Source organism: Monodelphis domestica, chromosome 1 (genome assembly GCF_027887165.1).
Source record: "Monodelphis domestica isolate mMonDom1 chromosome 1, mMonDom1.pri, whole genome shotgun sequence".
NCBI classification, from domain to species: domain Eukaryota; kingdom Metazoa; phylum Chordata; class Mammalia; order Didelphimorphia; family Didelphidae; genus Monodelphis; species Monodelphis domestica.
The window spans coordinates 212,970,085-212,983,492 of record NC_077227.1 but is presented as its reverse complement, the minus strand read 5'-3'; the positions used below and the strand labels follow the sequence as shown (position 1 = coordinate 212,983,492).

The 13,408-nt window shown below is 39.0% G+C and overlaps 1 protein-coding gene across 1 annotated transcript in view; it reads left to right on the top strand.

Annotated features, from left to right (window-relative positions):
• The window catches only part of NUBPL (NUBP iron-sulfur cluster assembly factor, mitochondrial), a 365,055-nt gene extending 362,334 nt beyond the window's left edge, over positions 1-2,721 (top strand). The window contains exon 11 of the mRNA XM_007472517.3: positions 2,459-2,721. Within this exon, the coding sequence (XP_007472579.2) occupies positions 2,459-2,521 (63 nt within the window). The 3' untranslated portion in view covers positions 2,522-2,721. The remainder of the gene's footprint in view (positions 1-2,458) is intronic.
• Positions 2,722-13,408: the final 10,687 nt, after the last annotated feature.

Genomic DNA, 13,408 nt, shown 5'->3' with positions numbered 1-13,408 from the left:
AGTGGAATATCATGAGGAATAGTGGGTTTGGGAAAAGATCTCTTAGATTTGAATCCTGGCTCTACTACTACTACTGTGTGACCTTTTGGCAAATCAACTCCCCACTTGGGGCCTGTTTTCTTCTCATCTATAAAATCAGAGGGTTGGACCAGATAAACTATTCTAGCTCTGAATCGTACCATGCTGAAGTCTTCAACAAATGGCAGTCCAGCAGCTATGGCTGCAAACATGATGTATTCATTAGAACTTTAAGCAAAGGTTAAACTGATCATTCTGGTAGACCTATGAACTTTCATAATGTTTTCCATAATCCTAAGGGTTTATGTCTCTAATGTGATGTAAAGGGCTAAAAGATTATGGAAATATACTCTTCTCCCAGTTCCTTTTTTTGTAAACTCTGAATTTTCATTGCAAAATATGAGACTTTCATACCTCAAAGAGCTCTTAGAAAAAAAAAAGTTTTCATAAAGATCATAATATTGCAAAAGTACATTGGGCTTGAGAGAAAACAAGTTATATTAATAGTTATATGGTGGCCTGCTTTCATTTGTGGCCTATAAACTTCCCTTTAAAGCAAAATTGATAGCTTCTGTTAGTCATAATGGGGTTTGTTATAACCATTTTTAGAATTAGCTTTAAAACATTTAAAATACACCGTATTTGTGGCCTCTGCATTTTAAAGGTTTTATATGCCTTTAGTCCATTGTGCTAAATGTGAAACCATATCTAGCACTTTGAAACAAACTTGAAAGAAGCTATCTCCTTTAAATACAATAGTTAGATTATTTCCTAGCATAGCAAAATAGAATTCTCCTATTACTGTAGGGAAAGGAAGTAAGATAGAATAAGAAAGAATGCTAGAATCAAGAGACATTAGGGTTCAAATCCCATCTCAGATGCTTATCAGTGGTGTAACCATGGCCAAGTGGCTTATCTTATCTGAATTTTGGTTTCTTTATCTGGAAACTGGGGATAGAGAGGATTGCAATGAGCTCTGCTGGTCAGGTATCCACACTATTTTTGGCATCAACATGGGAGGTGGCACTAGGTGAAATTTTGAGATCCCCTACTTTGAAAAACAAAAATGAAAAAGGAATAATCCTATATTTAGTGCCTGCCTTGTGGAATTACCCTGAGGATCAAATGAGTCCTTTGTAAATCTTCTGATGCAAACAGATTTTCATGCTTTGGGTATTCATGTGCTCACATACTCTCAGTGGCAAGAATGTCTAAACAGCACAAACAAAGCTGCTTTAGCTACCTAGATGCCCCCTGGACTGAAGACCATTTTTCAAGTATGGAAATCCCACCTCTGACACTTATTACCAGTATCACCTTGGGCGAATCACTTAACTACTCTAAAATGAGGGAGTTGTGTGAGAACCCTTCCAGCTCTGTATCTGTGGTCCTTGATTCATAGACATGTGAATGATTATGAGGAATAATCTTAATTTACCTTACAGTTAGTTTCTCTCTGACTGGCCTAGCGATGTAGCACTGTCTTAAATCACAAGTTAGAATAAGGATGGCATAGGCAGGTAAGATTGGTTTTTAATCTGGAAATATGCTTCTGTGATAGAATGGACTGAGCTGGGGTGTGTATATAGAATGTGTGGTCATGCTATTTTGCTATGAATACAATCTATTGCAAAATATATTGTATGCCCCTAAAGTAGGGCTGTTATATGTGTATATATGTATACCCCCATACATAATAAGCACATGTGAATTTCTACACATATATATACACATAAAGATATGCACATGTTTGCATATATAAGATGTCCCCAAAATCATAGTGCAGTTTTGAGTTTTAATAGCTTTAAATTAGAACTGAGCTCAAGATATCTATCTACACAGTAGTAGAGATAAGAGATGTGTACCACTATACCTGGCTAACCCCATATTAATATGACTATTAATATAGTTTTAATAGCCTAAAACTGCATTAAGATTTTGGAAAACCGTATCTATCTATGTATGTATCTATCTATGTATCTGTGTATGTATCTATCTATGTATCTATCTGTCTTTCTATTTATCTATGTGTGTATGTATATATGTGTATCTATCTATCTTTCTCTATCCCATCTCTCTCTTTCTCTCTCTGTCTCTCTGTCTGTCTCTTTCTCTGTCTCTGTCTGTCTCTGTCTCTGCCTCTTTCTCTGTCTGTCTCTCTGTCTGCCTGTCTGTCTGTCTCTGTCTCTCTCTGTCTCTGTCTGTCTCTCTCTCTCCCTCTTTGCCCCCTCTCTCTCTCCCTGCCTCTCTTTCTGTCTCTCTCCATCTCCGTCTCTCTGTCTGTCTGTCTCTCCCCTTCTCTTAACTTGTCCCAGTGTCCCATCCATATCATGTTTCTTTCTCAACTCAAGGAAGAACTTTAAGACACAGAATTCTCACATTACATTCACTTTTATTTGCTGATGGAAGAAGGATAGTAAACATGTATGTTCTTTTGCAGGCCAAAGCTTACCTAAGGATAGCAGCTGAAGTTGTGAAAAGATTGCCACCACCACCTGAGTGATATCCCAAGAATTAACCCCAGAAACAATGGCTAAGGCATTGGCAATAAAATGATCACTGGAGATCAGCAGGTTTAAACCAATAGAAACATATTATTGATGAAATATGTTTTTTCATCATATTTATAAGGAAATCATGTTTTGCTCTGTATGCATTTGAATTCATTGGATTCATCCACAAATAAAATATTTATAATAGTAATTACTAGGCATTGCCTTTTTAGTCTTTTCCAGAAGACAAGATCATGAAACTCAGCACTTCCATAGATACTATGCGCTCACCACATTCTCTACTTGTACATAATGTAAAGGTTTCCTTTGATGTTGTTGTTTTAATGAGCCTCTTGTAAGAGAAGAGAACTAAGAAATTTATGGTGTTGCCAATCCAGCCTTCAATCTACAAGAAAACCTGACAAATTTTTGCCCAAAGTTAATCCAAAAGCATTAGTGCAGTTTTAAGATTTAAAGGTTAAATGTAAGTATCATAGTATACTATAGTGTAATATTTATTGGGAAAAGACTGGGAAATGAAAAACCAGGGGATATGAAGAACAGGGGAAATGGGGGGTTTGTAGCAGGATATGGAGGAGTTGAGGGGAGAGAGGGAATATTGCTCGGTGAGGCAAAGGAGAGAGATGCCCCCTGCTGAGAGGAAGCAGCAGGGGTCCGATAAGGACTGTTTGTTGTTGAATGACTGAAGTGATGTTCAGCTCCCTCTATGCTCAGAAAAGATAGTCCACTTATCTGACTGCAAATTCAAATACTATAAATTTTAATAACCAGTTTGGATTGGAGAAGTATCAGAAATGAGGCGAGGGATGCCCCTAAATAAGGTTGGAGTTTGTCTCAGCTTTTGGAGCTGAGGCCAGGCCCCACAGGCTGGTGGAGGGTTTCTTTCCCTCCCGTCTACTCTATATCTGTGCTAGCTTTGTCAAATTCAGACTCTTAGCAGTAGACAGAAAGCAAACAAGAACAGTTCTAACCTTCAGAAGCCTATGTCTTCAGGCTGAACAGAGTAGAGGTACTCTACTACAGACTGGGCAGAAAAAAGCTCCTCTCTCTTCCAACACCAGGAAGGAAGTAAAGCCCAGCAGGAAGGAAGTGCTAGTCACAAGACCCAACTGCCACTCCCAGTTGCCCCTTCCCCCACCAACTGTCAGTCTTGTTTCCTTTCCACAATATAGAGCCAAGATGGTGGAGTGAACCAGAATAGGTCTATGTCACCACAAGAATCCTTTCTGACCAAGATGAAAATATCACCCCAAAACAAATACAGGAGTGAAAGAACCAACAGGGAGATAGAGTGAAATACCTTTCAAGGGGAAAAAAACCCCAAAAGGTAGTCAGAGAACATCTGGGGAACTGGGGTGAGAGGAGAACAGAGCCAGCAAGAGACTATAGCAAGGAGGGAAGAGTGAGCCATTCCCCAACCCTAAATCTGCTGCCCAGATTCAGGAACCTAATCTCAAGCTAACATTCAGACCTCAAGATCCTGCCTGGGCAAATAGTGGTACAAGCCAGTCTACACCTCTTGACATTTCAAACCTATGGAGAAGTCTGGTGTCCCAGCCCAGGGCAGTCAGGGCTGAAGTTGGCTGATCTATGGGCCCAGAATGTAGCCAGGAATTCCAGTCTAGGCTTGGGATAAAGACAGAGTTTACACTTTGGGGTGAAGACACAGTTCACAGTACCCTAGCCCCCCCCCCATTTTTTGGCCCAAAACTAAGGGTGGAGCACCAGGGCAGGGCAATCAAGGGTGTGCCTGATTGGATCAAGTACACAGTGAGACCAAAAAAATTGAGCTTAAGCCTAGGGTTAGAATTTGATCAGCCCCTGACTTGATCAAGTTTAGAGTGAGATGAAAAGCTTAAGTCCAAGCCTAAGACAAGTCTTTAAACTATTAGTATCTCACGAAGTGACTGAATCATTAGGGGAGAGGGTTTGTAGCCCTCAGACCATCACATTATCTTCTAAGAACTGAAACTGGTAAAAACTCATAAAGCTAAAAATAGCATCATTTAAGAGAGTACCCCAACTTCCCAGAAAACAGAGTTTACATATAATTAGATAGGAAAAATGAGCAAACAACAGCAAATCACCTAATAAGGTACAAACACAGAAGGGGACAGTGAAAGCAAACACATGTAAAGTCCAAAAGAAAAATATGAATTGGACACAGATTCTGGAAGAGCTCAAAAAAGACTTCACAAACCAATAAAGAGAGGCAGAGGAAAAGCGGGAAAGAAATGAAAGTGATGCAAGAAGAAATGGGCTAATTGAAAAAGGAGACCCAAAAACTGACAGAGGAAAATCGGGCCTTGAAAATCATAATTGACCATCTAGAAACTAATGATTTCATGAGAAATCAAGAAACAATAAAGCAGAATCAAAGGAATGAAAAAAAAAAACAGAGGAAAACATCAAATATCTTATTTAAAAAAAACAACTGACCTTGAAAATAGATCTAAGAGAGACAATTTGAGAATTATTGGACTACCTGAAAGCCATGATCAAGAAAAAAACTTGGACTTCATATTACAAGAAATTACCAAAGATAACTGCCCAGAAATCCTCAAACAAGAAAATAAAATTGAAACTGAAAAAATTCATAGATCACCTCCAGAAAGAAATCCTCAAATGACAACTTCCAGGAATGTAATAGCTAAATTCAAGAGCTACCAAGTATGACAAGGAAATCACCTTAAAAGACTGATATATATATTAATTTAAGGTCGCCAAGGAATTCAGCTATGTAATTCCTAAATGAAAACTCAAGTCAGCAGTCAACCTTTTATGGAGTTTTTAATTAAAAATAGGAGGGAGAAAAGTATGAGAGAGAGAGAGAGAGAGAGAGAGAAAGAGAAGGGAATAGGGCTTAAATACCCCCTCTGTTTAGGCTGGGCCAAAAGGCCCAAGCCCTTAGATAGCTGGGGCAAAGAAAAGAGATCAGTCCCTATCACTCACATGACCAAAATGAAGAAACAGTCTCAGGGGCCTCTACCTCCAGCCTCCTTCAGAGCAAGCTTCTCAGAGTACCACCTCTCAGAGCAAAACCTCTCAAACCACCCCTCAGTCCTCAGACCCCGCTATCTTTAAGGAAACCATCTCAGTTCCCTCCCCTCAGTTCTCACATCTACCAATCACTGTCCATGTCTTCCCTGTGCCAATGGTGGCTCTAGCTTAACCCAGGACCGCCCAGAGGTCTGCCCCTTTGCACATATCTGTTGAAGGTCATATTCTCAAATAATTTAATGTTGATCTATGCTACAGCCCTTCCTAAATCCTGTTAGGACTGAGTAGGGTGGAGATTGTAAGTTCCAAGACCTGGTTCTGTCATTCCAAGTATCTCTATTGTATCAATTCTAAAATCAATCATGACTCAAAGAACTTCCTGTTCTATGCTTAAGTATAGGTCAAAGCCCTTTCCATTGTTCAGCAAAAGGTTTCTGTCCTAAAGTAATCTTAAGTAGGGAGGAGAAGGACCCTCCCATGCCAAGGGGGGTTCACATTCCAATAGACTATCAGTAGGAAATTTTTCAAGTATGAAATTTCCCAATGATGAAATTTCCAACATTTATAAGTCTAAGAAATTTTAAGGTTTACACAAGCTAAGGAGGAAATCCTTCAAGAAGTCAGAAAGAAACCATCCAGGTACCATGGATCAGGTACCAATCAGGATCACACAGGACCTAGCAGCTTCTACATTATCTAAAGGTTAAAATTATGGTTGAGACTGAATGTAATAATTATTTTGGTCACCAAGGATTTTATTTTTAAAATCCTAAATGAAACACCCAAGTCAGCTGGAAATTTTTTGGTGATTTAATTGATAGTGGAGGCGATTAAGGAGAAGGAAGAAGGAAAGGAGTAGGTTTTCTCCCCCTGCCTGGCTAGCACCAGGCAGGAAGATTAGGAGATAAGATTTTGGAGTGTGAAGGAGAAAAGAGTCAGCTGTAACTCCAAAAAGAAAGGGCTAAGCCAAGATGCCCGAACCTGAAACAGTTTCAGGGTAAACTCACCGCCAAACACAGAAAAAAATAACTGCCGCTACTCCAAGATATTGGAACACCTAGCACACTGCCAGCCAGAGTCACCTCTCCGGGAAAAGAGGAAGAGAGAGGAAGTGACGTGCCTTATATAGATGGTTTTACATCACTTTCCTGCATCTCATCTGTACCAATAATAGCTTAGCTTGACTTAGGACAGCCCAGAGGTCTGTCCACTTTTTCTGCACATGTCTGTTGAAGGCTATTTCCTCAGATAATTAAATCTCGAGTTTGGTGCAGACCTTCCTAATCTTGTTAAACTAAGGAGGGTGGAGAAATACAGGGTTCCCAAGACCTGATTCTGTTAATCCAAGTATCTCTATTGTTATTGATCAGGAAATAGCTAAATCAGATCTTCTAAAGTACAGTCTGATTGGAGCAGAATAGTTTTAAAATTCACAGAGGATCAATAGGCATAGAATATGATATTCAGGAAAGCAAAATATTTGGGTTTACCACCCAGAGTCACCTATCCAGCAAAACTAAGTATATTCTTTCAGGGGGAAAAAATGGGCATTCAATAAATAGAAGATCTCCAAGCATTCCTGAGGAATAAGCCAGACCTAAACAAAAAATTTGAAGTCAAAATGCAAGATACAAGAGAAGCCCTAAAAGGTAATAAAAAAGAGAAAATTTAAGGGACTCATTAAAATCAACATGTTTATATGTCTCCATGAAAAGAGGATATCTGTAATTATGAAAAATTACTTTTAGTAGTAGAGAAAATAAAAAGAATATACTCAGAAAGATAGTGGGGAATTAAGCTGATTATAATGATATGATGTATATAGGATGATATGATATGTATGTAAATGTGATGATATGAAATATGGATGTATGATATATAGGCATATGAGTGATATATTTAAAAATCAAGGAGTGAAAGTAAAGATTGCACTGAGAGATAAGGAATAGAATGGAGTAAATTATATACCAAAGAGGCAAGAAAAATCATTATAAAGAGGGGAGGACAAGGGTGGTGACAGGCAATGCTTAAACTGTACTCTCACCATAACTGACACAGAGAAGGTAAAACAAGTATATTCAATGGGGTACAAAATTCTGTCTCACCCTACAGAGAAGTAGAAGGGGAATAAGACAAGGGAAGAGGGAGGTAATTGAAGGAAGGGGGAAATGGGTTGGGGCACAAAAAGCAAAATACTAGTGAGAAGGAACAGAGAGAAAGAGAAGAGAGCAGAATCTAAAGGAGATAACATGATGGATGCCAATATACAGGTAGTAATCACAATGCTGAATGTAAGTGGGATGAACTCACCCATAAAATGGAAGCTGATAGCAGAATGGATTAAAAACCAGAATCCTACTATATGTTGTTTACAAAAAACAGTTGAGGCAGAGTGACACACACAGATTCAAGGTAAAAGGCTAGAGCAAGATTTGTTATGCTTCATCTATAGTAAAAAAAGCAGGATTAGCAATCATGAGACCAGACAAAGCTAAAGTAGAAATTGATCTGATTAAAAGAGATAATGAAGGAAATTACATTTTGTTAAAGGGTACTATAAACAATGAAGTAATATCATTACTAAACATTTATGTCCATATTTCTAAAGGAGAAATTAAATGAGCTTAAGAAGAAAACAGATAGTAAGACCATATTAATGAGGGATCTCAGCCTTCTTTCAGAACTAGATAAATCAAACCAAAAAATAAAGAAGTAAGGGAAGTGAATGAAATGTTAGAAAAATTAGAGTTAATAGATATCTGGAGAAAATTGAACAGGGATAAAAAGAAAAATACCTTCTTCTCAGCAGTACATGGTACATATACAAAGATTAACCATGTACTAGGGCATAGAAATATTACAAACAAATCCAGGAAAGCAGAAATGATAAATGCAACTTTTCCAGATCAGAACATGATAAAAATTATAATTAACCAGAGTCCATGGAAAGGCATAGTATACTGTAAATTACAATGAACTTGGACCTGATTGAACTTGGTTATAAGGCCCAGCCTTGCCAATTGATTAAGCTGTGTGACCTGGGGCAAGTCCTTCCCTATCTCTGGGACTCGGTCTCTTTGTCTATGAAATGAAGCATATTGGAATAATATTAATAATAAAAAATACACTTATATATTTCTTTTAAGTTTTGCAAAGCACATTACAAATATTATCTCATTTGATCCTCATAACAACCCTCCAAGGCAGTTGCTATTATAAGGGCCATTTTACTGATAGGGAAATGGAGGCAGACAGAGGTAAAGTGACTTGCTCTGGATCTGAGACTGTACACAAATTCTGGTTTCCTGATCCCAAGCACCCTATTCACCCCACCATGTTAGCTGCCTCTAGGATAAGGAATTTACATTTTTTAGCAGGAGATTCCACTTAATGAAATTTGGTGATCTTCCTGTTTGTGTATACTTATAGAATGAATTAGCACCTCCTTTTCCTGCAACCTGCCTATAAGGCAGAGTACCTAAAAGCATGATAAAATCACCCAGATGCCAAACTGATAGAACTTGGAGGCCTGACAATATGTACCAGTGATAAAATATAGTGGCTTATAGCAGTCACTTAATAAATGCTTATTAGTTAACTGCCATCCCAGCTTCTGATTTTATCTTCACAAATGCATGAAGAGAACATGGCAGTGGAGGTGGTTTCTCCCATTGTGGAAATTTCTTCCTCCAACCCAGGTGGCTTCTTCGGTCCCTAAGGAGTTTTTGGAAGGACCGAGGATGTTGCTAAGCTGGTGCTTAAGCCCACATCTTTCTGATGCTGTACCTACCAACCTGCCTCTGCCTTGTTGGAAAGCTCCCCCCATCCCCAGTGAAATTATGCCTCAGGGCACATTCACCCAGTCATCCATTCCAACCAGAGTTATTAGAAATATATAGATTGTCATGTGACCTAATTCTTTCCTGGTTCCCTGGGAGGCAGAATTGTGAAATAATCCTCAGCTGTGGCAAGGTGGTTTGTATGACCCTTGGGGAAGTCCCTTGACCCCCTTTGCTATGCAGTCAAGCAGCCAGAAAATTAGGCAACCATTAAGACTTCATTGGAACCACGTGCTATATCTGAACCAAAATTTCCTAAGGGACCAAATTACACAAACTAATTAATTTCATGAAGGAAGATAGCAGTGTCCACATGCTCTGAAAATGCCATTCACCAGCCTGACAAGGAAGTGGTATATGCTAGCTGTGGGCTCATTGAATATTTGTTTTTGCTTTTCATTGTGATTTTATTTGTATGTTCCTGGTGTGGGCACAGCTAATCACAGATCCCGAGAGATTACCCAGAGCCATCTCTTAAAACAGGTGCCGTTGAAACTAGAAAATGTCTGATTTAAATCAAAGTCCCTAAATACCTCCTTTCAGAGGGGTGTAAGTTTAATGTGTGCCATCATGTGTGGTGTGTCCTCTTGCGCTGGAAATAGCAGTACATGGAGTCTGGCCCCTGCTCTCAAACACCTAACTCACAATAACCCACAAATACAAATGGCAGCCCTTTCTCCCTCTTTATTTACCGGAGCCCCTGCTGATGCTGCTATAGGAACCATTGTGCCAAAATTTGGAGCTGTTAGAGAATCTTCCAACTCAGAAAAAGAGAAAGAAAAGCTCTGCAGAGCAAGGACAGCCCAAGGCAGACTCCCAGGCAGAGCTGGCTTGCTTACACTCTGGCATCCCAGATCTCCCTTCATTTTGTTGCATTTTCAGAAATTCCATCCATGAGACATATATTTGAGTGAAGAAGCCCCCTTTTTTAAGAAATGCAAATACTTCTCAGGAGTATTAAAGTATACGGTGTTCAATTTTCAGTTGTGCTTGAATCTTTGTGACCCCATTTGGGGTTTTCTTGACAAACTACTGGAAAGGTTTGCCATTTTCTCCTCCAGCTCATTTTACAGATGAGGAAAATGAGGCAAACAGGATTAAGTGACTTGCCCAGGGTCACATACACACATCTTCTAAATGTTGGCCAGAATTGAACTTGGGAAGAGCAATCGTCCTGACTCCAGGCTTGACACTCTATCCACTGTACTACCTAGCTGCCCAGTTTAAGCAAAAATTAAGTGCTTAATCCACGCTGCTCAATGACTAAAAGTTAAGGGGCTATACGTTATTTATATTTTAGTAGGAATCAGTCCTATTAGGTTGCTTTCCTCTTAACATCTACCTGAAATATCAGAACTAAGGAAAAGGGAATTTTAATTGGGAGTCCAAAGGGAGGGAACACCTCCAGCTGGGAGGAAGGGCAATTAGAATTAAGGACAATTTAGCACCTGAGCAGAGCCTTGAATGAAAGGCAAGACTTCAACATTTGGAGATCTACATGGAGGTAAGATATTATGAGAATGGGGAATAACTGGAAGTCTAGTTTGTCTGAAACACAGATGGGGGAAAAAATGGAAAAGCAGATTAGAAACAGATTGTGGAAGAATTTGTATTTTGACCTATTGACAATAGTAGACTAATAAAAGCATTTGGACAAGAGACACGATCAGATCTATGCTTTAGGAAGGCACAATGAAGTGGCACAGTGGATAGGACACTGAACTTGGAATCAGGAAGACCTAAATTCAAATCTGGCCTCAGACACTTATATTTGGGCAAGCCACTTAACCCTCATTTGCCTCAGTTTTTCAACTGTAAAATAGGGAGACACAGGAGAAGAAAGTGGCAAACCACTTCTGTATTATTGCCAAGAAATTCCCACGAGTTCATTGGGGTCACAAAGAGCAGGACATGACTGAACAACAAAATACACTAGGAAAAGGACTTAAGCACTGGTGCAAATGACAGTTTAGGGAGAAAGACCAATTAAAAGATGATTGGGTAATTAAATAAAATTTTCCAAAAAAAAACCCCCAATAAATAAATATCCTCTTTTTCTGCCTTTAGGAAAAGGAAATAGATGGTAAAAAATAAAATAAAATAAAAATAAATAAAAGATGATCACAGTGGTCTAGGAGAGAAAGATTGGCAGCTAGTGCCTTTCTCCCCACCTCTTTTCACCTACCCATCACTATCTTTATATTTTTCCTGTTTAGCAGTGCATCATTTCTGGCATTCCATATTGATTTATATATATATATATATATATATATATATATGTGTGTGTGTGTGTGTGTGTGTGTGTGTGTGTGTGTGTATGTGTGTATATGTAAAATGTGAGACCTTTCAATGGCCTTTGACCAAAAAATATTAATGCTCTAACCTAAGATAACATATTCTTTGTTTAAAAAAAAAAAGATTCTAAAGTAGTATCCTCCATTTGATGAAAGCATTCATTCATTTCATCATTTTCTATCCAGTTGCTCTCCTGACTTCTCCAAAAATTATCCAGTGAGATGGCACCAACCCTGAAATTCCTCAGTACTCCTGGCCCTTGGGGCCCTTCTCTCTCTCAGGTTGAAGAAGGTGAAGAGACACTGGGGAGCTCCAAAATCCTCCATTTAAGGAGGGCATCTATGCATTCAACTCATCATTTCCTACTGGGCTGCACTCTAGGATTTCAGATTTCCAGAATCTCAATGAGTACTTCCTCTCCCTTTTCAGCTTGAGTCCTTCAGGGTAGACTATCTTATGCTTTTTCTTTGTATCTTCAGTGCTTAGCACAGAGCTAGGCACATAGTATGTCCTTAATAAATGTTTATTGACTATCACTCTTATCTCTTGGTTTCAGGTAACCATTTGCCAAATCTAATGGCTTCCCCCCCCCCCAAGTCTTCATCCTTCATGACCTCTGTAGCCTTTGACTCTATCTCCTTGACACCTCACTTTCTACTTGTTTCTGTGACTCTATCCTGGTTGCTCTACCTGTCTGACTACTTTACAGTCATGCCCAGTCATCACAGGTGTCTCCCTTGAGCTCTGTCCTGGGCCCTCTTCTCCCTTTATATTGTTTCTCCCCATCACTAGTATCATAAAGGAATTACACTAAATTAAGGTAAGTTTCATCAGTCATTCCTTTACTTGTTAGAAATGGAGTATATGAATAGGTTTTGCTGCATTCTACAATGATAGAGGCAAAGTGCTTAGGACAGATGGAAAGAAACACCACCTGACACCTGTTAGTGTCCTGCTCAATGACTGGCCATGATCTTGGCTGGGGTCTGCAGTTGACTAGCCTTACTTTGATACAGAACTTCCACTAGGAAAACAAAATCCAACTGGCTGGTTTTTCTTGTAATTACTTTGAAGGCACACTCACCTTAATGTTCTAAATGCTATCCAATTAAACAGTTAAAATGGTGCAGCCTTGCTACTGCGGTGCTAAGCTAAAGTGTCTGGGAAAAGTTGGGTTGAAATATAATCTAATAAAGAATTTCTGAGCAGAGAAGTATCATGTGGCCAGTCCCGGCAACAATGTGAAGCAAAAGGGGGCCGCTACTGAAGACAAATTACTTAAAAATATCTTAAAATGTAAAAATCAATTGGCTGCCTCAGGCCGCAACATGAAGTGGCAAGGTAAGAAAGGAAAGCAAATAGTTGAATTTTGATTGCCCTTCAAGTTCCAACCCAAATTCGAAATGTCAGCAGTCACTCAGCTGCATCTGACTAGCAATGAGGTTAGAGTGAATACATAGCGAGACCAGCCACATTGTAGAGCCAATTGGAAAATGACAGTGACTTTTTACAAAAACTGATTGCCAAATAACCACCGCTGAAGTGCTTGCTTCTGAGAATGAGAGTATTTTTTTAATATTTTCATCAAAACAAAACCTTTTAGAATTTTATTATTTTATGGATGTATATGTGTATGTACATAATAGTTCAGAGTATTCATATTACCCTTAATAGTTTGCCTTTTCTGTTTAGAAAATGTTTGTTCATATCCATTGACCTCCTATCTATTGGGGAATGGCTTCA